General features: G+C 38.8%; 1 protein-coding gene across 1 annotated transcript in view; it reads left to right on the top strand.

Moving 5' to 3' along the window:
* Positions 1–25,849, top strand: part of trpc5a (transient receptor potential cation channel, subfamily C, member 5a) — a 141,521-nt gene that overhangs the window by 78,978 nt on the left and 36,694 nt on the right. The window contains 2 exon segments of the mRNA XM_088073698.1: positions 296–433; positions 1,735–1,941. Coding sequence (XP_087929824.1) covers positions 296–433; positions 1,735–1,941 — 345 coding nt within the window.

The raw sequence follows: 25,849 nt of genomic DNA, 5'->3' as shown, positions 1-25,849 counted from the left end.
TCCTAAAATCCTAGAAACGTCCTAAATTCCGAAAAAAATCCTAAAATAAGTCAAATGTCCTAAAATTCTAGAAAGAAAATCTGGGAAATTATCTCAAATCCACGAAAATATCCTTAAATCATAAAATTGTCCTACAATCCAAGATACGTCCTAAATTTGAGAAATGTCCTATAATCCAAGAAACGTCCGTAACGTTTTTATCAGTCATTAGTTACATGATCATACATGATCTTACATGATCGATATCCATTTTAATATTTCCGTCCGGTGTGTCGCTCGGTGCTGCCCCCTGCAGGTCGACAGTCTCCGGCATTCACGGTCTCGACTCAACATCTACAAGGCTCTGGCCTCGCCGTCCCTCATCGCTCTGTCCAGTGAAGATCCCATCCTCACCGCCTTCAGACTGGGCTGGGAGCTCAAGGAGCTCAGCAAGGTACGTGATCATCGCTGACCGGAAACGGACTTTTCTTTGTTCCTTTTGCAGAAAAAAATAGTTTGCGCCGATTCTTCTGGGCTGAGAAAAGGTGATTGGTCCGTGAGGTGTTCGGACCAGGATTCGGGTTTTTATGTGTACCACATGCTGTCAAATTAAAGGAGACACAGTAAACCGCTGGTCCAGCAGGAGCCTCCAAAACGGTTTCAGTCCTCGTTGGCCTCGTTGGTGTCGCATAAGACACGGTAATAATATTGTAGGGGATAACTGGAGAGACGCCACATCGTGAACTTAACGCGCTTTAAAACCTTTGTGGAAGCAGCAGCAGCAGCGGCTGCAGCAGCGGCAGCTGCAGCAGCAGCAGCAGCAGCAGCAGCAGCAGCAGCAGCAGCAGCAGCAGCAGCAGCAGCAGCGTCCGATGTCTTTTATCTTACTCTTTCCCTTAAGTGTGTCCTGAAATGTGCTCCTGTAAGTGACGTTTACATCTATTTTAGGAGTATTTCCCCTTTTTCTTCTGCAGTAAATTCAAGGCCTTTTATCTCCTCATAATCTCTGTAGTTGTGTTTGTTTTATATTGGGAAAAAATACCTTTATTTTTGAATAATTAGAATATGAAAATGCTGCAGCACGTTCAAGAGAGCTGGAGACAGCATCGTAATAACGGTTTGTAGGGAAACATGAAAAATCTGGAAAGGTCATGGAATTTACAAATAGCAATTTCCAGGCCTGGATTTTTTTTTTAAAACTAAATATACCCTGAAAGTTTTGGAAAAGTGGTGGTTTCATAAACCTATATAGTACACATGTTTTTTTTCTTTGAAATGCCACAAATTAATTAAGAAAAACACCAAAATGTTGTAAAAAAAAAATTGGTAAAAATGTTTTTTTTAAAAATTGCTAAAAATGTAAAATCCGAATATTCAACGAAATATTTCATTGAAAAATCACCCCAAATTTTTTAAGAAAAAATACTAGCTTTTTTTTTATAAATCACCGAAATGAATTGTCAAGTGTTTTTTTTTTTTATTTTCCCCAAACTTCAAAAGAAAAAAATTAAAAATAAAAAAAAAATTAAAGAAAGAAATGCTTTTTTTCCTCTAAAATTGCCAAAAATTTTAATGAAAAAAAATGCATATTTTTTATAGGATTTTTTTTTAAGATTTCTCTTAAAGTCCAAGAGAAGTCACAAGTCCTTGTGAATAAAGTTTTTTGATTTTATTGAATCTGAGGTCATCATCTCGAGTCTGACTAAAGTCCCAGTCTCGTGAATTATGACGCGCCCGCTCTGCTGCTCCCCGCAGGTGGAGAACGAGTTTCGTCAGGAGTACGAGGAGCTGTCGCAGCAGTGCAAGCGTTTCGCCAAAGACCTCCTGGATCAGGCCCGGAGCTCCCGAGAGCTGGAGACCATCCTGAACCACAGAGACAACGACCAGAGCGAGGAGCTGGACCCCCGACAGTGCCACGACCTCGCCAAGCTCAAACTGGCCATCAAGTACCACCAAAAAGAGGTAAGGACTCCTCGGAGTCTAAATCTATATTTATAAGATCTCTGTCTGCAGTTCAGAAAACAGCTGAAGACGTTGAGTTTTCCTCGGTCACTTTTAAATATTTATTTTTTATTTACTTCACTTTTACATTTATACATGACAAAGTAACGCACAGAAAGCAGCAACAGAGAAACATAATATGATATAAACACTTTCACTGCAGAACAATGCAAATATAAAAGTATTAAATAATAAAAAGTATGATAAAAACACAGTAACATAAAATTACAAGGTGCCAACTCACACTGTTTAGGAAAAAAAAAAAAAAATATATATATATATATATATATATATATATATATATATATATATATATATATATATATATATATATATATATATACACATATATTTAAATTGCACTTTTGGTCCAGTTGCACATGTATAGATACATGCAATACCACATAATTAAAGAATACTTTCATCATCATTAGGTCCACTTCATCTCGTACGGGGTCGACACGGAACAAAAACAGACGCACCGGGCTTCTCTTAATTAACTGAAATTAATTAAATTATTATTTTTGATGCTGAGACACATTTCCCAAACCTGGGTTTGGTCTTAAACTCGGGTCACAAAGCAGGCGTGTTCACTGAAGACAGAGACGTCGTTTTCGCGTGCGTACGTGCGTGTGTGTGTGTGTGTGCGTGCGTGCGTGTGTGCGTGCATGAGTGTGTGCGTGCGTGCATGGGTGTGTGTGTGTGCAGGGACAGAGTTGTCCTGAGTCAACTGTTGCAGCAACTTTTTGGAAGACTTTTTGTTGTCGACGTCTGCAGCTTTCTGCATGAATGCGTGTAGACGTTGCTTTGTGTGTGAATGTTAAATATCCACAATATGTTCATAAATGAATAACCTTTATGTTTTTACCAAACCTCTGTGATACTGTAATATATAACAGGCTGTATAAAGACGGAAACATAGACCTATAGTTTTGAATATGTGCTGCATGTGTGTCCTGACGAGGAGCACATTTATAATCCTGCATCAAAGGCTTTTTTTATGGTACTTTTGATTTATGTGGCATTTATGTACGGAGCCTCGAAGACATCTTGGATATAAAAATGTATTATAGTCGCATGTAGAAGTTTTTATACGTATCAGGGATCCCTAGATATGTCCTGATATGTTTTCAGGACATATCTAGGATTTTAGTATGTTTCCAGGAATTTAGGATCTTTCTGGGATTCAAGGGACATTTGAATATTTCTGGGGTAGTAGGACATTTTTCGTATTTCATTTATTTTTTGAGGATTTAAGGTTTTTAGGACATTTCTAGAAATTCTATGGATTTCAGGACATTCAGGATTGTAGCACATTCCTTGGATTGACGGACGTTTCTAGGATTTTAGTACATTTCAAGGAATTGAGGATGTTTCTGGGATTCGCTGGACATTTCTGAGATTATAGAACATTTCAAAGATTTTAGGACATTTCAAAGATTTCAGGACATTTCTTGGATTTTAGGATGTTCAGGATTTTAGGACATTTCTGGCACCTTATGTATACGTATGTATTCCCCGTGTGAATCACTGTATTGTTGCTGTGAATCAGAAAATGGTTGCGAGGACGCTCGGCGTCCTCCTGGCGGTCAGATTCAGGTGCTCTCGTTGACTGTCTCTGGTTTTTGGTGACTGGTTGAGACACGTGTGTGTTTGTGTGATATTTTCTGTAATGAGCCGTTTTAAGGATCACGGACCAGAACCTTCTGTTCTAACACGTGCTGTCCATTTTCTCGTCTTTGAGGGATTGAGGGACTCTGTAGCTGTCCTCGTGGGACTCGTCAGAGGACAGTGAGAGCGTCAGAGGAAGTACACAACAGAGACGGAGGGAGGGCGAGCGAGCAGGTGAGAGGAGGACGAGCGGGGCGGGGAGGGAGAGGACGGAGGTGAGCGAGATAATGAGCCGGAGCGAGAAACACGAGAGACAGATTTAATGGGACAGAAAGAGACGAGCAGAGAGCTGGAGGGATCAGGCGGCCGCACGGGCGACAAAGAGATGGAGATTTGATGGGATAGAGTCGGAGGAGGAAACAGAGTCAGAAAAGCCCAAGGCGGTCTCCGTGTCTCTGCGTCCGTCCGCCTGTCTGCTCCCTGCCGTCTCCAGCTCTGTGCGACAGAGGGATGCTGCCGGACGGATGAAAGCTGAGGTGGAAGGACGGCGAGGGGAGGAGGGGCGGCGCAGACACGGGATGATTCGTGGACGGATTGAGGGAGACGTAAGAGCAGGAAGTGAAGTGCTTTGTGTCTCTGGAGGACGAGAGGAGACGGAGGTAAAGATCTGAGGAGGGGAGACGGACTGGTGACGGCTTTTAGCTCGCGGGCAGGGCGGATCACAGGGATGACGAGTTTGCACCGAGTGTGATTTTTGGTTTTCATGACACAGAGAAACTTTGTTGTTTTGTTCAGAGTAGTTAACCCTTTGAAACCCGAGCAAGGTGGTTTGACTTTATTTTTTTTAAAAAAAGGTGACAAGACAATAAGCAACCTCACAACACATGGTCCAAAAATCCAAAATAGCAAGGAATTATTGTTATAAAAAAATCGCAAGAAAATTGCCTGAAAATAGGCAAAAAGAAAAGAAAGGTAAAAAAAACTAAATTAAACAGGAAAATGATCCCCACCACAAAATAAATAAAAAGAGAAACAGATAAATAGATATAGATATAAATATTGGGATGCAGCAAAGGGTCACTGGTCGGAATCGAACCTGTGGCTGCTGCAATGAGCCTCTGAATTTGGGGTGTGTTTTCTAAATTGGCAATATTTTCTTCTTTTAAAATTTGGGCCAATTTTTTTTCAAATTCTTTTTCTCTTTGAATTTTGTCAAATTTCCAAACATTTTTTATTAGTTTTTTTTCTTAGAAATTCTTTGTGGTTTTTGTTTTAATTTTTGGGGATTTTCTCTTACAATTTAAGTTAAGTTAAGTTTTTTTTCTTTAAATTTTATTTATTTAAATAAATAAAAATTGCCAATTTTTCGCTTTAGCAAGGGTTAAAAAAGTGACCAAACAATAGGGCATATACTATCAGATAACACTGATTTTCGGAGGACGGAGGGAACTGATAGAGATATTGATAAAGTGAAGAAGTGGAAGACTTTTTTGCCCTTGAAGGTGTTGTGATGCTGCAGAACATTGAGGATGATGATGGAAGGATTAAAGATGCAATGAGACAAAGTGCTTTTCCAGGCTGAAGGATTTAGGAGGGAGACGGAGCAGTGACGGGGATTTTGCCCGGCAGGAGTCACGACGTACGTGAAGATTTAGAAGGAACTTTATGTCGTCTGTGAACAGAAGTGAAGGAGGGAGAGTGAAGGATCGGCGGAGCTATAAACGCCGTCGCTCTGGAGTATTTATGGTAAAGAACATTAAACTGAATGGGATCTCGGAAAGGGATGAAGAGAGCGATAAAGCTTCATACTCGTCCTTGTGAAGTGACGAGACGATGAGTCAATACGGAGCAAATAAACTTTCAAACTCACGATAACATCAGAACCCTGCAGCCGGTAACGCTATGACGGACGAGACGATCACGCTGACGTGTGGTGGAAGTACGGAGCTGAATTAAATGTTTTAATGCTTTGAAACCTGAAAAATCGGCTTGATTTCTATCAAAAACACAGGAGGAAGGAAAAAAGTGTCAGGAGAGGAAATGTCCGAAAATTATCGAGAATTTTTATTTTATTTTATTTTTTATTTAAAGAAAGAAAGAAAATAACCTGAAATAAAAAAAAAGAAAAATAACAACAAAAAAAAAAACAAAAAACAAATAAATGACCTGGAAAAATGTTTAAAAATTATTATTATTATTATTATTATTATTATTATTTATTATTATATTTATTATTTTGCTAGCTTATAAAAGCTAATTTTCTACATCCATTATTTTATCGCAATTTTTTATATTTACAACCAAGTTTCTGATTGCCATTTTCCATTTTTTATATTATATTTAGTACTATTATTAATTTTTATATTATATTTTAGTAATATTATTATCATAATGATAAGTATAGATTTTTATCCATTTTTAACTTTTATGGGTGTATTTTTCTAATAATCCTCTCTTTATTAAAAGTCATTTTTATTTAGACATTTATATTTATATTTTTATATACTCATTTTACTTTTCACCTTTACGAATTCTTCTCGAAATATTACATCTCAAGTGGCTCATTGCCTTGTCCACCTTTTTTTTAAGAGAGAAATTAAACCACTTTGCAAAAGTTTAAATACTTGCGAGTGATGTCGCTCCAAGTTTCAAAGGGTTAATTTTGGTAATGCTGAAATTTGGACTGTTTGTTGGATGAAAAAAACAAAACATTGTTCACTTTGTGTTATTGTGACGGCATTTCTCTCTATTTTTACAACCCAAACAATCAGCGCTCTGTTAAATAAGAAAAGTCATTTTCATCCCGACAGTCTGACAGAATTTCATCGTTATTTCAGCGTTTTTGCAGCGCAGACAGTCGTGCAGTAATTAAATATCCGTCATGCTTCCCTGCGGTGTGACGCGCCTGCAGGCTGCAGCTCTGCCGCCTGCCTGACGCCGCTGCACCTTGCTGGGAGGTTTAATTGGCTGCGGCTCCTTTTGAGCAGAAAGTAGAAAGTGTTTTTTTTTTTTTTTTCGAAACATCCCGTGGCGTCGCGGAGACTGCGGGAGCGACTCCCAGCCCCCTAAAATAAAACGTGTTCTCAAATTTAGAGCGAGGAGACAGAAGGAGGAGAGAAGGAGCGCGGTGAGGAGATGTGAGGAGTTAGAAAAGAGGAAGAGGAAGAGGGAGCTGTCAGCGGTTTATAAGATATCTCAGACTGTGGAGAAGTGAGGGATGGAGAGATGAAGACAGCTGTTGGAGAAAATATCTGTGTCGCCAAATATCTGCCGCCGAGGCAGACGGGACACGAGTGGGACAAACACACGAGTGAGGGCTGAGACACGACAGGTTCTTTATGTTGGACATTTTGTACCGTTTAACTCACTTTTTACATTATTGAAAGAAATTTAAACTATTTATTTTCGCACGATATAGACTGTACGTCGTCTCAAAGTTCTGCTTCCACCGCAAACATCTGGAATTTTACCAATTACACAAGCGAGAAAAGCGAGAGAAATTTTCTTCGGAAAAAAAAAAGAAAAAAAGGGAAAATATATTATAAATATATTATGAATAATAAAATGTTTATCATGATTTAATATTTAAAATGTTATGTTACAGGTTTTTTTAAAAATAATTTTTAAGCACTATTTCTAAGTCTGTTTGCCTTGTTTTATTTGTTCTTTTTTTTTACTTTTTTATTTTACATTTTACAAATTTCTTGCTAATTTTTTGGTTCATTTTGTCTTTTGTTGCTCATTGCCTTCTTTGCATGTTTTTAAAAGAAATCAGGCCAATTTGTTGATTTTTCAATGAGTTAAGTGAAAATTTGAGGTATTTGCACCACTTTCTATTTTACTCCGCTACATCTCAGAGACAAATACTGCACTTTTTACTGCGTTATATTTGTCGGGCAGCTTTAGCAACGTTACAAATAAAGAGTTTTGCTCGCAAAGCATACAAAGAAAAATGTGATGTTTTTCGGATTTTAGGACAGTACCATGACTTAAGGATATTTCCAGGATTTTTGCAAGTTTCTAGGATTTTAGAGCATTTCTAGGACTCAAGGGCTTTTGTAGGAATTTAGGACATTTCTATGACTTTAGGACATTTGTATGTTTTGGGATGTTTCTAAGATTTTATAACATTTCTATGATTTTAGGACATTTCTAGGATTTAAGGACAAGTGTAAGATTTTAGGAGGTCCCTAGGATGGTCCCTAGAACATTTTGGGACATTTGTAGGATTTTAGTACATTTTTTGGAATTTAGGACATTTCTATGACTTTGGGGCATTTCTCAGATTTTAGGACATGTCTGTTTTAGGACATATCTAGGATTTTATAAAGTTTCCAGGATTTTAGGACATTTCTAAAATTTTAGGACATTTCTAGGATTTTCTGACGTCAGGGTCTTAAATGTGTCCTCTGTCGGGGGTGTGGTGGATCCTCCACTGGCTCTTTTTTTAACGACAAGCTCTATTTTGAGGCTGTTTTATGTCTCTGACACCTTATGGAAACTAAAAGTACAAAAACAATTCCCAGTGTGAATCACTTCATTTTTATTGTGGTTTAGAAATCGTTGGGGGGCCACCTGGCACCATATTGGGGCCAGATTTGGTCTGAGGGCCATAAGTTTAGTATCACTGCTTTACATGAATTACACTTGTACTTGTACACTCTGGTAATGTTTTAATTACAGTTATGCAGTTTATTTATTTATTTTTTTATTAAATTGTAATTTTTCTTTTGATTAAATTATGAATAAATTGACTGTTGAATCTGGCGATATCTCGTTGCAAAGTGAGCGAGTTTCCTCCCTCCTTCGTTATCTCTGATCAGATCCGACTGTCTGCTTCGCCTCGTTGTACGTACACATTTCCAAATCCGGGCTGCATTAAAAAACTGTCACAGGCTGAGTGTGCAGACTCCAGATGCCCCGACAAGCTTGTTTGTCAGTATTGTCTCACGTCGGCGTTCATGCCAATAAAAGTCAGCGAAGTGACACAAACAGACGCGTAGATGAAAAGCGAAAGATGAGCAGAGAAGAATGGAGGAGGACAAAACACAAACACGGAGAGACAAAGATGAATAAAAGGAAAGAGAGAGAGAGAGACAGCTGTCAGCGAAAATCAGACATATTCACAAGTGTTTGTTGAAGTGAGAGACAGAGAAGGAGAGAGGGACGAGGACGGGAGAGACAGACAGAGAGAGTGGGAGTTAATGGAGTTTAGAGGAGATGTCAACAGACGGTTTTCTTCAGCAGAGAAGGTGGAGCGACGGGTATCAGCGATGGAGGACGAACGCGAGAGGAGTGACGGAAATTCACACTCGAACATGTCCGACTCCACGGAAACATTTTCCAGGCTCCTTCCCAAATTTTCCTTTGCACAAACTTTGGACCGAACCAACGACCCAAAGTGTCCTCACTGGACTTTAGTTTCCTTTAATGTCCTAAAGTGTCGACTTTTCGGCCGTTTTACACTTTTCATTCTTCAGCTTTTGATCATTTTTACTGTGTTCATGCTTATGGAGGAAATTTTGGAAAGATGATAAAGAATGTCATGATTTCGTCACAGGAGATGAAAAAGTGCGGTTTGATCTCCCGTCGGTCACTGAAATTTAGTCCAATCCCGTCTTCAGTTTAAAAACATGTATTTGGTTTTTGTCTTCACGTCCATGCATGAAAATTTAAGTGAAAAGGCCGCCTGATTTCTGCTCTCGCTGGCTTTTTAGTCTTCGTGAGAGACGTAACGACAGGAAAAAAGACAGAGACGGAGACAGAGAGACGCAGTGCGAGAGACACGCGGGTAGAAAAGGACACTGTCCCACTGGACGCCATGACAACAGCAGATGTTGACAAACAAACAGATGCCACATTAGCCTCTCCAGATGCCCTCTGTGTGTGTGTGTGTGTGTGTGTGTGTGTGTGTGTGTGTGTGTGTGTGTGTGTGTGTGTGTGTGTGTGTGTGTGTGTGTGTGTGTGTGTGTGTGTGTGTGTCTGTGTGTGTGTGTCTGTGTGTGTGTGTGTGTGTGTGTGTGTGTGTGTGTGTGTGTGTGTGTGTCTGTGTGTGTGTGTGTGTGTGTGTGTCTCAGGAGACGGTTGACGTTCACTGTCAGGACACTTACGTAAGCCTTTCACGTACCGCAGCTTCTTTCCCTCCGTCTCTCTTTTACTGTCACTTCCTTTACCTTCTCTCTCTCTTTCTCTCTCTCTCTCTCTCTCTCTCTCTCTTTCTCTCTCTCTCTCTCTTTCTCTCTCTCTCTCTTTCCCCAAAATCGCTTCATTGCTTAATTTTACATCCTCTCTTCTTTTCGCGCCCTCTCATCTCTCTTTCCTTCACTTTCGCTCTATCTTCTCTTCTCTTCGTCTCTTTCTTGCTGACTCGTTCTTTGTTTTTTACTCTTTTCACGTCTCTCTCTTCTCCTTTGTCACCCTGGATGACCCTCCCGGCTCTGTGTGTGTGTGTGTGTGTGTGTGTGTGTGTGTGTGTGCGCGCGCGTGCGTGCGTCTGTGTGTGTGTGTCTCAGTGTGTGTCGAGGTCGAGGTGACACACACTAAGTGCTGCCACAATGTTTTACCAACACCGGGCTTTTAGAGCTAATTATATAATGCCGGGACTGTGTGTGTGTGTGTGTGTGTGTGTGTGTGTGTGTGTGTGTGTGTGTGTGTGTGTGTGTGTGAGAAGTGTCTGAGACCTGCAGATACTTAAACTTGCAGATAACAAAAACAGTCCCACACGCAGCTGTATGCATGCGAACACATGTTCATGTGAATCCAGTCAGGTATAATGAAGCAGCTGTGAAGTTTTAATGCCGGATCACACACACGTTTTTACACTCACACACTTTTTTAACCCGAACAAAAAAGCCCAGTCTCTTAAAAAAACAACGATCTACCTAACAGGAAATGGCCCAAGAAAATAACAATAAATTACTAAAAAGTTAATAGAAACATTCATGTGTGCATAAAAAAAACGCTTAGAAAATATTATTATTATTATTATTATTATTATTATTGTTATTATTGTTATTATTATTATTATTATTATTAACATAATTTTATAGATGATATTAAGTGTATTATAAATATAGTTTTGGGGATATTTTTCTTCTTTTTTTCATGATATCCACTAATATGATATCACCACATTAAATAATACATCATTTTATTAATTTTAACATATTTATTTATTATTTTACTTGTGCTGTTATTTATAGTTTCAGTCTTTTACTTATTTATTGTTTATTATTACTCTTATTATTTATTTATTTATTTGTATCTGTTACAGTTTTGTTTGCATGAAAAGTGATATGAAGTCTGATTGATGGTCACGTTAGCGTACGTTTCTGTCAGGTGGCGTTCTGAACCGACGCCGTTCAGCAGAGTCGTCGTACGTACATGAGAGGCGTCTTTTGGCGTCTGGATCGTACGCAGAAATCGCTGCAAATGAGGCGTTACGTAACGACTTCTATAATGAGAACGAGCTGCTCCAACATGACGGGTTTTTGTGAGTGTGAGTCCATCATCGTCAGCATTTTCCAACGAGATCAATGCAAATCACACACACACACACACACACACACACACACACACACACACACACACACACACACACACACACACACACACACACACACACACAGAGTCCAGCTCAGCATTCCTCACACTCCTCTCCGTCTCCTCATTCTTCTCCTCCTCTCTGCCTTTTTGACCTTGTGTCTGCGTCTCCAGGGAAACCAGATCATCAGTTCAACATCCTTAAAATTCCTCCTCCTCCTTATTATTTCTCCTCCTCCTCCTCCTTATTATTTCTCCTCCTCCTCCTCCTCCTCCTCTCTTTTCCTGTTGTTCCTTCTCCTCTTAAATTGTTTCGTTCGTCATCTCTCCTTGCTTCCTCTCCTTTTCTCTCCTCCTTCTGTCTTGTCTCCTTTATTTTCTCTCCTTTCATCAGAGTTCATACTTTGATAAAAACATTTGTTTAATCTAATTTGCATATACCAATGTCCAGGCTTGGAGGAGTTATGGAAAACTAAATTTACCTTAAAAGTTTTGGAAAAGTAATGGAATTTGGTTTTGCAAACCTGTGTAATAACACGACATGTGTTCAAGGACCTTTGGAAATTTGAAAATAGACGATTTTCGTTTTTACAATATGCGGCTGTAATTTTTTTCTGTTTTTATTTCGGTGGGCTCATGGGTTTGGAAGACGTGATTTCTTTAAAAAAAAGTATTAAATAACATTTTTAAAATAAAATAAAATTTTTAAAAAATGCACCAAAAAAACTTTGAGAGGAAAAAAATGACCAAAATAAATTTAAAGAAAAGGCCAAAAAAATTTTAAATCACCGAAAAGTTTTAATGAAAATAAATCACCATTTTTTAAAGACAAAACCCCCAAAACATTTAAAGAAAAAAATTGCCAAAAATAATAAAAAATTGCCTAAAACTTGGAATAATAATAACAATTTTAAAAGTTTTGTAAGAAAAACAAGACTCGCCAGAGTTTTCAAAAATCACTGTGTTGTCTAACATTTGCCTCAAAGTCCTGGAAAAGTCCTGGAAAAGTGACTGGTTATTGATCCGCTCAGCTTCGCTCCTGATAAACTGAACAGAAAGAGGAGGGAGGAGGATGAAGACGGAGGGGTGAACGCGGTTATTTCGGGGGTTTGAAGCAGTTACGTAACTCCAAAGTAACTTTGGGTTTCGACTCAGTGGTTCCGACTTAATGTGTGATGTGCGCACACACACACGCGCCACGGGTTACCCAGCATGCCCGGCGTCTTTAAATAGACGCTCTGATTGGCCGTTTGACACACAGGAAGTAACGAGCCGCGTCCAGCTGGCTGGCGGCGAGGTGTAGTGGCAGGTACCCTTCACAACACCTCTGCAGTGCATTCTGGGCCGCTGTGATGAATAAAGGGAGAAAGTGCGAACAGGTGGAAAAGGAGGCGCAGAGGAGGCGTGAAATGAGTAAAGCGGGAGAGAGGAGGACGAATACAAGCAGGAGAAAAAAGAAGAGCAACGACGGAGGAGAGGGGGAGGTAAAAAACGAGTAAAAGGAAGAAATAATGAAAAATAAAGACAAAATTATCAAAACAAATAAGACAGAGAGGACAGAGACGTGACTGAAGAGGTCCCCAAACCTGTGTCCGATGTCAGGACGCTTGTAGGATTTTAGGACATTTCTCAGATTTTAGGACTTTTCTCTGATTTTAGGACGTTTTAGTATTTAAGGACGTGTTTCTGATTGTAGGACATTTTGGGACATTCTCTGATTTTAGGACGTTTCTAGGATTTTTTGACGTTTTTAGGATTTTAGGACTTTTCTCTGATTTTAGGACTTTTTAGTATTTTAGGACATGTTTCTGATTGTAGGACATTTTGGGACATTTCTCTGATTTTAGGACATTTCTAGGATTTTTTTGACCTTTTTTAGGATTTCAGGATGTTTCTCGGATTTTATGTGTCTGTGATTTTAGGACGTTTCTCTGATTTTAGGATGTTTCTAGTATTTAAGGACATGTTTCTGATTGTAGGATGTCCGTAGGATTTTAGTACATTTCTCTGATTTTAGGACATATTTAGGAGTTTAGGATGTTTCTAAGATTTTAAGCACTTAAATATGTTTTATCCGAGTTTAGAACATTATTCTGATTTTAGGATGTTTATAGGATTTTTTGACGTTTTTGGGATTTTAGGACATTTCTCTGATTTTAGGACATATTTAGGATGTTTCTAAGATTTTAAGATATTAAGGATTTTAGTAAGTTTCTAGTTTCAGGTAATGTTTCTGATTTTGGGATCTTTGTGGGATTTTGGGACATTTTTCCAATTTTTTGGCCATTTCTATGATTTTTGGACATTAGGGTCTTAACTAGGACCTCTGTCGGCTTATAAAAAAGCTCTATTGTGATGCTCTTTTATGCTCTCTGACATCTTATGTAACCTAAAAGTACAAAACCAGTTCTGAGTGTGAATCACTTTATTTTTTGTGAATTAGAAAATGGTTGGGGGGCCACCTGGCGCTCTATCAGGGTCCAGATATGGCACGTGGGCCATATGTTGAGTATTAGTAATGTAGGTTTTCATCAGATGATGTAGTAATGGTTGGTGTTTTTGGTGTATTTTTATTTGTACTGCAGACGTGATAAATATGCAGATTTCTGCACGTTGAGTTGTTTTTCTGCTCCTCTCTTTGAGTCGGTTCAGGTCTCAGATTCACGTTTGTCAGCGTCGGGTTCAATCAGGTCACGTGATCTCAGGCTGATGTTTGTGCAGTTTTGTGCGTCTTTTGAAAACGTAATCAGAGTGAAAACTCACGGCTGTCCCACACTCTGAGCGCGCTGTATTATTCGCGCTGAGATTATGTGTACTGCCGTCCGCCTCAAACACCTTTAATAATTAAGGCTGCCATTTAAAGGGGAATTCAGTCTTCACGGATCATCTGCGTTTATTAGCACTGAGGCAAGAGAGCGGCGACAAGATACACACACACACACACACACACACACACACACACACACACACACACACACGCTCGATGTAGTTTCATCGAGTGAAACACAAACACATACATGCTGCAGTGAAATGGCCCCGGGCTCTGATGGTGTAACGATCAGCTGTTTCCAAACCTGAGAGAGGAGGCACAGAGGAGGAGAGAAAGAGGGGAGGGACAAGAGAGGAGAGAAGGAGGGGAAGTGCAGGGGAGGAGAGAAGGGATGGAGGGAGCAGGAGAGGAAAGAAGGAGGGGAGGGGCAGGAGAGGAGAGAAGGAGGGGAGGGAGCAGGAGAGTAGAGTAGGAGGGGAGGTGCAGGGGAGGAGGTGAAGGAGAGGATGGAAGGAGGGGAGGGTGCAGGAGAGGTGAGAAGGAAGGGAGGTGCAGGAGAGGAAAGAAGGAGAGGAGAGAAGGAGGGGAGGTGCAGGTGAGGAGGTGCAAGAGAGGAGAGAAGGAGGGAAGGGAGCAGGAGAGGAGAGAAGGAGGGGAGGGAGCAGGATAGGAGATAGGGAGGGGAGGTGCAGGAGAGGAGAGAGGGAGAGAAGAGAAGGAGGGGAGGTGCAGGGGAGGAGGTGCAGGAGGGGAAAAAAAATTCTTTCAGTGCTACAAACATGAAAAGTATCAAAGGAAGAATGAGGAAAAATCAAGAATCAAGACAGAATCTGAATCGAGCAAAAATACATTATAAATATTTTACACGACAGTGAACCAGGAAATTACATCTGGTACGTTTTGACTTTTCAACCTCAAATTGTGAGAAGACGAAGACACGCTGAAGACAGAGATGAGTAAAGGACGGGAAAATAGAAGAGAGAGGAAAGAGGGAGACAAATCCAGAGAGTGAAGGACGCAGAGAGAAACCCTAAATCAATTTCCCCTCACTGTGTCGCTTGGCACTGTTAAATGTCGCGTGTGTGTGTCTGTGTGTGTCTGTGTGTGTCTGTGTGTGTGTGTGTGTGTGTGTGTGTGTGTGTGTGTGTGTGTGTGTGTGTGTGTTAATCCGTCCAACACTGCTGACAGAGGGAGAGAGGCAGAGCTTGGAGAGTCTCCAAAACAACCCCAATTATTCACTTTCCTCTTTTGCTGCTGCAGAGAAACGAGAGAACAGACGAGAGAGAAAAGAGAGTCGGCTGCTGAGTTTCCATCTAAAGCTAATTACAAAACAAAGAACGAGCTGCTGAAACGTCCCCAAAACTGCAATAAGTGTAAACATTCACTAGAAACATTCGAGGATTAAAGTGAAGAAATCTGCGGTTAAACAATTTGACTTCATTTTTTTATCTGTAATAGAGAATCAAAACAGAGATACCCAACTTATGGAAAATACTGGAAATGTCCTAAAATCCGAGAAATGCACTAAACTCTGACAAATGTCCCAAAATTCCAGAAACTTTTCAAAATCCCAAAATCCTACAAACGTCCCAAAACCTGAGAAAACGTCCTAAAATCCGTGAAGTGTCCCAGAATTCTAAAAACATCCTAAAATCCTTAAAATGTTCTGAAATCCTGGAAACATTTTACAATCCTAGAAACGTCCTAAAATCTTAGAAACATCCCAAAATCCAAGAAATGTTCTTAAATCCTAGAAATATCCAAAACCTGAGAAGCATCTGAAAATCACAGAAACAACCTGAATTCCTAGAAATCTCCTAAAATACTAGAAATGTCTTAAAATCTTACGAATGTCCTAAAATCCTAAAAATGTCTTAAAATCTTACGAATGTCCTAAATTCCTAAAAATGTCTTAAATCTTACAAATGTCCTAAAATCCTAAAAATGTCTTAAATCTTACAAATGTCCTAAAATCCAAACAATGTCTTAAAATTTTACAAATGTCCTAAAATCCTAAAAATGTCTTAAAATCAGACGAATGTCCGAAAATCCTGAAAATGTCTTAAAATTTTACGAATGCCCTGAAATCCTAAAAATGTCCTAAAATCTTACTTGTGATCTACGTTCTGATAAACGCCCTTATATCAGGGTTATTTTGGAAACATTTTGAGTCCTAAACTCTTAGAAATTACATAAATTTTTTTGAAATACATAAAAATCCTATAAACATGTTTGGGGCTGCAGTATGGCCCCGGGCCCCGGGGCCCCCTTTCATTTTGCAAAAGTGGCCCCAAAGTAAATCAAGTGTTGCTGTGATGCTGAGTTTTTGTGTTTCGGGTTGAACTCTTCACAGTTTTTCAGGTTAGTTGTGCAGTAAATGTACTTCAGTTTGTGCAGGAAAACACAAACTCAGCGTTTCAGTCAAACTCTCCGTCTTTCTGTCTGTTTGTGACGCCGCTGCCCGCCGACAGAAACTCAGCCGAAACACTTCATTTAAAAATGTTTACAAGGTTTCATTTGATGAAGCGCAACAGGAAACGGAGAGCAGATGATAAAGAAAATAAAAAAAGTGTGTAGGAGAGAGCAGGAGGTGAGGATGAAAGAGGGACGCGGCGATAGACAGAGCGGCGGCTGCGAGCTGACATGGCAGGTGGAGGGAAGACACGGAAAAAAACGAAAGCAGAGCGAGGTGGAGAGGTGGAACAGAGGAAACCGGCACAGAAATAGAGTCAGCAAAAGAACGAGTGAGTCACAAACAGCGGGGCGGAGGAATACAGCTCTCCTTGTTCGCTCTTTTTCTCTTAATGTGTCTCGTTTTTGGTTTTTTTTGAAGGAGCCTGCAGAGAGAAAGACTGTAAATAAAAAAGAAAAGTGGAGGATTTTGTGGAAGAAAAGAAAAAGCGAGAATAAAAATAAAAGAGGAAGAGTGGAGTTAGAGGAAGAAAAGTTTGTGACGTTTTGATAAACGGCAGCGATCAGAGACGGCGAGGAGGAAGAACGAGATTTTAACAAGTTTCAGGTTTTTTGCGGCAGAAACGACAGAAACATTTAGAATAAAAAAGCAGAAAAAACAAGTTTTCATCAGCCGCTATTTTCCGACAAAGGTTGAAAAACTAGTGAAATCTGTCCACAGTTTAACCCTTTGAAACCTGGATCTGTATTCAGAAACATTTAAACCTTAAACAAATTCATTTATTTCAGTAAGTAATTAGTGGATTATGAATAAATAAAAAACCTTTTTTAAGCAATTTTGTGGAGAACTATATTTTAAATTATTACAATAAGATATTTTGAATTATTTTATAGAATATTTATATGTTTAGACTTTCCTCCAGGACATTTGCCTGTTTTTATTTTATTTTATTTTTTTACTCTCCTGTCTCTTATTTTTTGCTAATTTTCATGTACTTTTTTTTTTTTTTTTTTTTTTACTAATTTCAGAAGAAGAAAAAAGGGGGAAAAAAATTTAAATCAATATATTTCAAAATATTTTTCTGTAACATAATTCTAAAGAAAAAAATTGCTATAGTTTTAGTTTTCTGAACTCTTTTCCTATTTGTATTGTATTTTTGGGAGGATAATTTTTTAATAATCTGCAATCTAAAACTTTTTTTGTAATTTTCTTGTCCTCTTTTAATAATTTCTTGCAATTCGTAGAACATTTCATGCAGAGTTGCTCATGTTTTTGAAAAAAATCAAACAAATTTCCCAGTTTTCAAAGCTGTGAGAGGCGTCTGAACGCAGCACATGAAAAGTGACGTCGATCCGAGTTTCAAAGAGTCTTCATGTTTCCGTTGAGGAGCGTTATTTTGCATTCGTACTGCATTATTTCGGTGGACTTTTGAGACCTCCCTAAAATGTGATAATGACGTTTTCTCGAGTTGGAGGTGTTAATTTGACGTCTGAGACCGTCTTTATTTAAAGGTTTTTGCATTGTCTGTTTGAAATGTCATTTTTGAAGGTTTAGAGCAACAAACAGAAATTATTTTTGCTTCACTGTATTCGCTGAAGCTGAACTCTTTGCTGATATTAAAAAAAACAACAAAAAACTACATTTTTGGGATAATTAAGCCTGATAATCAGCCTGAATTAAAACACTTGCTGACGTTTTTTTTGCCGTTTTTGCTTCTCGTTGCCCTCATTTGTTTTCCTTCCTTCTGGCCTCACGCTCTGCTTTCGGAGCATTAAAAAAAGATCATCACAGTGACGTTTATGGTTCTTTTTTTTGTCTCTTCTGTCTCCTTCCTCTTGCTCTACTTATTGTCCTCGATCCGTCTGTCCTCCCCGGACGACCTGCAGATTAGAGGGGACGTTTGGTGAAAACCCTTCACTCGTTTACAACATTTAACCTCCGTTTAACCCACGAGAAAACCCCTGAAACATTCAGTGTGTGCGTGAGAGCGAACGACCACTGCTTGTACAGTGTGTGTGTGTGTGTGTGTGTGTGTGTGTGTGTGTGTGTGTGTGTGTGTGTGTGTGTGTGTTTGAATCATTTAAATGTCTTTTTTTGTCCGCGGGCCTGTGATACCTGCAGTCCTGCTAAATTATACATTAACAGTCGTCTCAATAATAAATGAATTGTGTGTTTGTGCGCCGACAAGTGACTACTCAAGTGTGGGACCATATTTGTTTGCCCGTGTGTGTGTGTGTGTGTGTGTGTGTGTGTGTGTGTGTGTGTGTGTGTGTGTGTGTGTGTGTGTGTGTGTGTGTGTGTGTGTAGCACAGTAATCCGCCGCAGCAGCTGAATAATATATTTACCTTCATTCATGTTTTATTCACCACATCCAAATGAATTATTGCTTTAATTAATCTATCAACACATGTCCTCAATTAGAGGGGCTCACACACACACACACACACACACACACACACACACACACACACACAGAGCAGTGCTCCACCGGAGGTTATTATTTTTTCGGGTTTTCCTTTTCTACATACTTCCCATTCTCAAGTTTTTTTTCAAATTTGGCACAAACGTTCAGTTGGACTTAATGATGAACTGATAACATTTTGGTGGTCAAAGGTCAAGGTCAGTGTGACCTTGTGTCCATCTGTTCTTGTGAAAATAATGTCTCTGTAATATATATCATGTTGTCCATTTGTAAGTCTGACCATCCTTATGTCCTGAACACCATGTTTCAGGAACACCTGGCAGGAATATCTTTAAATCTGGCACTAACGTCCACTTATGATGATGAACTGGGGAATTTTTGGAGGTCTTAGGTAAAAGGTCAAGGTCACTGTGACCTTCTTATTAACAGCATTTCTCAAGACCACCACCTTAAGGGGTTTGTTTTTGGCACAAACATTCACTTGGACTTAAAAATGAAGTGATTTGCTTTCTTTTTGTCTCATTCTCATGAAAATTCTGTCTGAGGGAATTTCTTCAAATTTGGCACAAACGTCCACTTGGACCCTGTGATTATTTGATTAGATTTTGGTGGTCATATGTCAAAGATCAAGGTCACTGTGACTTCGTCTGTTTCACTCTTGTGAATGCGATATCTCAAGAACAGCTTGAGGGAATTTCTTCAAATTTGGCACAAACGTTCAAGTAGACTCAGCAAAGAATTGGTTAGAATCTGGTGGTCAAAGGTAAAGGTCACTGTGAACTTTCATCTGTTTTGTTCTAGTCAATGCAATATCTCAAGAAGACCTTAAGGGGGTTTTCTGAAATTTGGCACAAACATCCACCTGGACTCAAAAATAAACTGGTTAGGATTTGGTGGCCAAATGTCAAGGTCTTTGTAAACTTGCATTCATTTTATTCTCATTAATGTGATGTCTCATCGAGGGAATTTTCTTCAATTTTGGCACTAATGTGTTCTTAGACTCAATGATTTCATTGGTCAAAGGTCACCATGAACTTGCAAAGCATCTTTTTGCACAAAGGATCCAATGGATGTAGGAGGTTTAGACACATATTTTTTAAATGCATTTTATTGGTTGAGAAATGATTGACAACCCGAAAACGGCGATATGAGATATACGCTCAGTATACATGAGTGTGTACTGACAGTTGGTTTTTGGATCCTCTCTTTAGTTTTTGTGGTTTCATCATATTTCCTGTTCGTGTTTGTGGTCTGGCAACATATTTTGGATCAAAACATCATGCCAGTTTGCTTTATTGTTTAATTGAATTGAAAAAAATTGAATTGAGACGGGGGACACGAGTAAAAAACAGAGGAGAGGAGGTGGAGAGGGAAGGAGGAAAGACAGCAAAGAAATGGAAAGAGACAAAAAAAATCAATAAAAAGTGGGACACGGAGAAAAAGGGAGAATTGTGTTGATGAGAATGAGAAGCAGGATTAAGGGGGGGCAGGCGGAGCGAGACGCAGATCAAATATGAATAAGTGAGAGAGCACACATGAGCACTTTTCCATATTTGCATATAAATCACAAGCGTGTGCACAGCCAGATTGAATTAGTGTTAGCATAGCTTTGGGTTAGCATATTGCTTTGTTTAGATTACATCAGGCCGCCGAGAAATTGAATTAACCCGACCGCCACGTAGCGTAGCGGCGGTTAGCATATTTCTGAGTTTAGTGGCCGGGGCACGCTGCCCAGAAATTGAATTAGCTGGAAAGGAGCTTTGGGCAGCAGATTGTAGTTTAATGTCCGCAGCAGAAGGAAGTGACCCGAGCATGTCGCGCTGAACCGGTCAGATCGGCCTCCTTTGTAGCAGCTGACGTTTGTGTGGCTGACGAAACATAGATGGAAACATCCCCTAGTGTTGCAGCAACAGAGTGAAGAGGAGAGGTGTGTGTGTGTGTGTGTGTGTGTGTGTGTACAGGATGTGTGCAGGATGCTTCATGCAGGAGGGAGTCCTGTTTAAGACTCACAGAGACACAAAGGGTTAACAGGAGTTCTGCTTTCAGTTTTGATTTTTCAGTTTTGTATCAAAGTTTCTCTGTTGATAGTTTCGTGTTTCTGATACGGAGAAAAAGACTCGTGTATCTTCATGTAAAACATGTTCAAAAATCAACAAAAACTATTTTAGAAAGGCAAAAATTGCCAAAATATAATATTCAAAAATCCCCAAAATGCTTTCTTTAAAAAAAATACCAATGATAATAATTTTTAAAAAATCCAAAATCTTCAAAAATCACCAAAATGTTTTCTTTAAAATTTGCCAAAAAATAATTGAAAAAAAATCCAAATATTTGTCTTCAAAACATAACCAAAATAATCTTTTAAAAAATGTTAAAAAGTTTTCTTCAAAATTTGCAAAACTTTTGAAATAAAAAAAAAAACAAAAAAACAAATGTTTTCTTTTTTTTAAAAAAAATATCTTAATGTTAAGAAATTCTATAAAATTGCTGAAAATTTGCCACAAAGTCATGGGAAAGATATGGAAATTTATTGGTATAAAATGTGTGTTAACCCAGAAAAGTAAAACTAAAGCTGCCGTACAAATATAGCGCAGAAAAAAGTACAATATTTCCCTCTGAGCTGTAGTAAAGTAAAAGTATAAAGCTGCAAAAATAGAAATACTCAAGTAAAGAACAAGTCCCTCAAACTTACTGTCTCTTTGTAGAAAGCCCTCTCTGCTAGTATATACATGAAAAATACATTTTTTAAAGAGAAATGCACTTATGAGGATTTAAAATGTTCACATTAGTCAGTGAAAATGTGAAAAACCCTAAAGTAAAGCGGAGAAGTCGTGTTTGATTCCTCGTGAAACCTGTTGCCTGAACGTCTCCTGAACGGCTCTGCAGGTTCTCATGAGTCATCAGATCTCGTCTCCGCCGAGACTCGAGTAAAACGGAGGTTTGGGGCCTTTTTGGAGAGTCAGGTTTCCGCTCGGATAATTTCGCGGTGTGTGCCGGCTCCCCGGAGTCTCTGTGGATGACTGGCTGCATTTATTAGCCTTAAAAACACTTTTTTTTTTGGTCTCTGTTGATTCAACTTGTGTGATTAAAGACAAAAGAAACCAGCTGAACATTTACAGGCTTTTATTTCGTTATAAGTGAGAATAATGCTGTGATTCATTCCTGTACGATCAGAGATTGATTTTTAAATGTCACTCGAGGCTCAGCGGGCTGCCAGCAGGACAGATTTCATGTCTTCTTGTCGTTGTGTGTTTTTGTGGGTGCACGTGGGCGGAGGAGTGTTTTTTTAAATGCTGCCCGTGGAGCGTTTTATCAAAGAGGAGCAGCCGAAGAGACATTTCAGAAACTATCTTTGATTTGACTTAAAACGAGTCGTGCAGTCAGAGGAAACAGATTTCTGCTCTGGTGTCAGTGAACACTTCATCCTGCTGAAGTGATTTTTTAAAAAAAGAAAAAAATCTGATCCCAGACCAAGTCTAGAGTTACTTTGGAGTAGGTGACCTCTGACCTCTCTGCTGTGGAGGGAAACTACAGAGAAATGCTTCAATATTGCTCACATCGCTGCTGGAGCTGACTGGCCATTTTTGTTGACTTTTTTTTTATTTAATTAAAATGAGCAAAAACAAAAACGACAAAACAGAAAAATAATAATAAAAAAAAAAACAAGGGAATGACCTGAATAAACTGTAAAAATCATAAGATTTTTGTAAAATAATTCAAATATATAATTATGATAATTATAAATATATTAAGGACATTTTTCCCATCTTTTTTTTTAATACAAAGAAAGTAAAGTGTCAGCATGGGAGGAACTTTTACATTGTAAAACCTCATATATAAGATATTTTTGTATTCTTTTTTTTAAATGAAATTTTAACTTGACATTATTAAAAAAAGAACTTGCTGTATATGATGTTGAAGTTTCAGTTTTCATTAAGCATTTGTTTAAAGCATTTAAACAAAGATTTGAGTTGGAGTTTGTTATTTTCCAAATTTTAAATTTTGACTGAAACATTATGATTTTTATTGGAAATACATTTTGGTTCCAAATATCTGTTACGGTTTAAGTATCAATAACCGTGTCGGTACTGACCCTGAAAAACCAGCCTATTGCTTATTATATTGTGCGTATTTTGGATTTGCACTCGTCCCGCTTTGTTTCCCTTTAATAAATGTAGCTTTTTCTGAGCTTATTCTCCCAAAATGTTGAACTATTCCTTTGATTTTAAAAGTGAATTCATGTGTTTGTTGTTTGTCGTTTTAAAGTGAAGCTCTTCAGATGTCGCGGATCAGAGATGTTTTACTCTGCAAGAAAAAAAATCGTCCTCCTTCGGGGCATTTTCAGACATCTCGCCAAAACCAGCACATCACCGCCAGCAGTAAGAGCAGTGTGTGTGTGTGTGTGTGTGTGTGTGTGTGTGTGTGTGTGTGTGTGTGTGTGTGTGTGTGTGTGTGTGTGTGTGTGTGTGTGTGTGTTAGTTATGTAAAGCTGCTGTTGGATTAGCATTAAAGAGTGGTTTGTGCTGCCGGGCACACTGAGATTAAGTTTAAGACTTTGTCCTCTGCAGTTTGCACATCTTTGACCTGTCCTGTTGGAGACAGGAGAGGGGACAGACCGTGATAATCAATTTAAGACGGACTGGAAATTTATCTTGGTGCTGCAGTGGTGCTTTTCCAGTGTTTCAGGGGGAAAATGAAGTGTATGAAGAGCGAGAGAGAGACGAATGCATAGAGCCTGTAAAAAGACAGGAAGGAGACGGGTTTGATGTCAAAACACGCATCAGTAACGTCTCTGAGTGACGGCGCGGTAACGCTCATCAGCACTCCGTGTTCGGGTGCTGATGCCAATTAAGAAGCGATGAATTTGCAGCCTCCTGTCCAAATGCATTTGTGTATTTTTGATTATAGAGCCTCAAAGATTCAAAATCTAGTTCATAAACAACATAACGCAACACGAGACGACGTTTTACAGCAAGACTGAAAAACAGCAACAACAAATCAGATATTTGTATATTTAGTTCAAGTCATATAAGCCACGCCAGCAAAATGGTGGAAAAAAATCATGAAAAAGAAATAAATAATACCTCAAACCATAAAAGGACAAGCGGTTATGGACAATGAATGAATGAATTAATAAAACAATAAATAAAAAGATGAAAAAACGGACACCAGAGGGGCCCCGAATGTTAATAAAGTAGCACCTAAATGCACAATAAATTACCATTGTTCTGTTTTTATGTACATATTTGTGATGTTATGTGTCATATTTCCAAATAAATGTTTTGACTTGGTGTCCAAAATCCTTTGGTCAAACTGTCATTAACCCTTTGAAACCTGTGCAAATTGGTGCGATTTTCTTTCAAAAACAACTTCTTAAGAAATGGCCCAAAAATTAGCAAGAAATAGGTAAGTAAAGTTGCAAGACTATTACCTGAAATTAGTAACCAAAAAAAAGTACCCTCCCCCCCCCAAAAAAAATCTGGAAATGACCTAAAAAGTGCTAAAATAAAATGGAATAAAAATAATAAATATAAATACCAAAAACATTTTTTTTTAATGGAACCTAATTGAAAATATACAATCAGAATAATTCTGACGTTTTGTTTTTTTTAATATTATTTATGTATTTATTTTAGGTACTTTAGGGGTTATTTTCCTTTTCTATTTTTTTCTATTTTTCTATTTTTTTTTAATTTGCTAGACATTTTATGCTGAGGTGCAGGCTGTGCAATCTGATGTCAATCCAGGTTTTAATGCAATACAGATATTTTTTTAAAAATGCCACGATGCATGTAAATGTGTTGATGACGGACTGATGATGAAACACACCTCAGCACTGCTGCTTCACTCGAGTGTTATGTAATTTAAGCCGGTCACTTTAATAATCTATTTATGGGACACTGAGGATGTCTCACTTTGACAACGTAGCCCCCAAAAACCCAAATATAACGTCTCCGATCTGTTCCTGCGGGAGGATTTTTTATCCTGATCTGATCTGTTTCGCACGTGTTTAGGATGTTTACAGAGTGATGGTGAAATCGAGGCCAAAACAGAAGAAAATAAATTAAAAAAAGGAGAGAAAGGAGCGAGCTGCTGTAGTTTAGTGGAGCCCAGAGATCAACTCGCTCATTAGCATACTGCTGCCATAGCAACAGGAAACCAAACTGGAGCTGAGAGACGGAGAGAGAGAGAGAGATGGAGGAAAATGGAAGAGACGGATGGAGGAGAAGAACAGGAGAGAAAACTAGGAGACAAAGAATGCAAAAGAAGGGGGAGATAAAAAAGGAGGACCAGAGGGAGAGAAGGAGGAGTAAAGGATGAAAACAGAAGAGAGGAGGAAAGACGAGAAGAAGGGGATGAGTCAGAAAAAAAACATAATGTAGGAGACAAAAAGAAGAATAGACATGGGAAGACAAGAGGAAAGAGGGAGAAGGCAGAGAGGAAGAGAAAGACAGGAGGTGAAGATGACAGATGGAGGAGATGAAATGCAATAAAACAGGAGAGAATAAAAAAAAGGAGAGGGATTGTGAAGGCTTGAAAGAAAGGAGAGGTGAAGGAAATTAAGTGGTTGAGAGGACAGGAGAAAACAGACGGGACGAGAGAAAAAATAATGTAGGAGACAAAAAAGGAGGAGAATGGAGATTGGAAGGCAAGAGGAGGAGGAGGAGAGGAAGGAGGTAAAAGACAGAGGAAGAGAAAGACAGGAGGAGAAGAAGATGAATGGAGGAGAGGAAATGCAAGAAAATAGGAGAGAAGGAATGCAGAGGAAGAAGGTGGAGAAGAAAAAGGAGAAGTGAAGGAGAAGAGAGGAGGCAAAAACAAATAATGTAGGAGACAAAAAAAGAAGGAGAAGGAAAATGGAAAGAGGAGAAGAAAGGGAAAAGGCAGAGAGAAAGAGAAAGACAAGAGGTGAAGGAGACAGATGGAGGAGAAGAAGTGTGAGAATACAGGAGAGAATAAAAAAGGAGAGAAACTTAAAAATGGGAGATGGCGATGAAAAGGAGGACAGACGGAAGAGGAGGATGAAAATAAAGAGGTGAAGGAAATTAAATGCAATTTAAGGGGAGGAGAGAGGGATGAGTCTGACATAGGATAATGTAGGAGACAAAAA

The sequence above is a fragment of the Plectropomus leopardus genome, chromosome 23 (assembly GCF_026936395.1).
Source record: "Plectropomus leopardus strain MGB_pleo_1.0 chromosome 23, ASM2693639v1, whole genome shotgun sequence".
NCBI classification, from domain to species: domain Eukaryota; kingdom Metazoa; phylum Chordata; class Actinopteri; order Perciformes; family Serranidae; genus Plectropomus; species Plectropomus leopardus.
The sequence above is the reverse complement of the archived record's forward strand: the minus strand, read 5'-3'. Positions and strand labels throughout refer to the sequence as shown.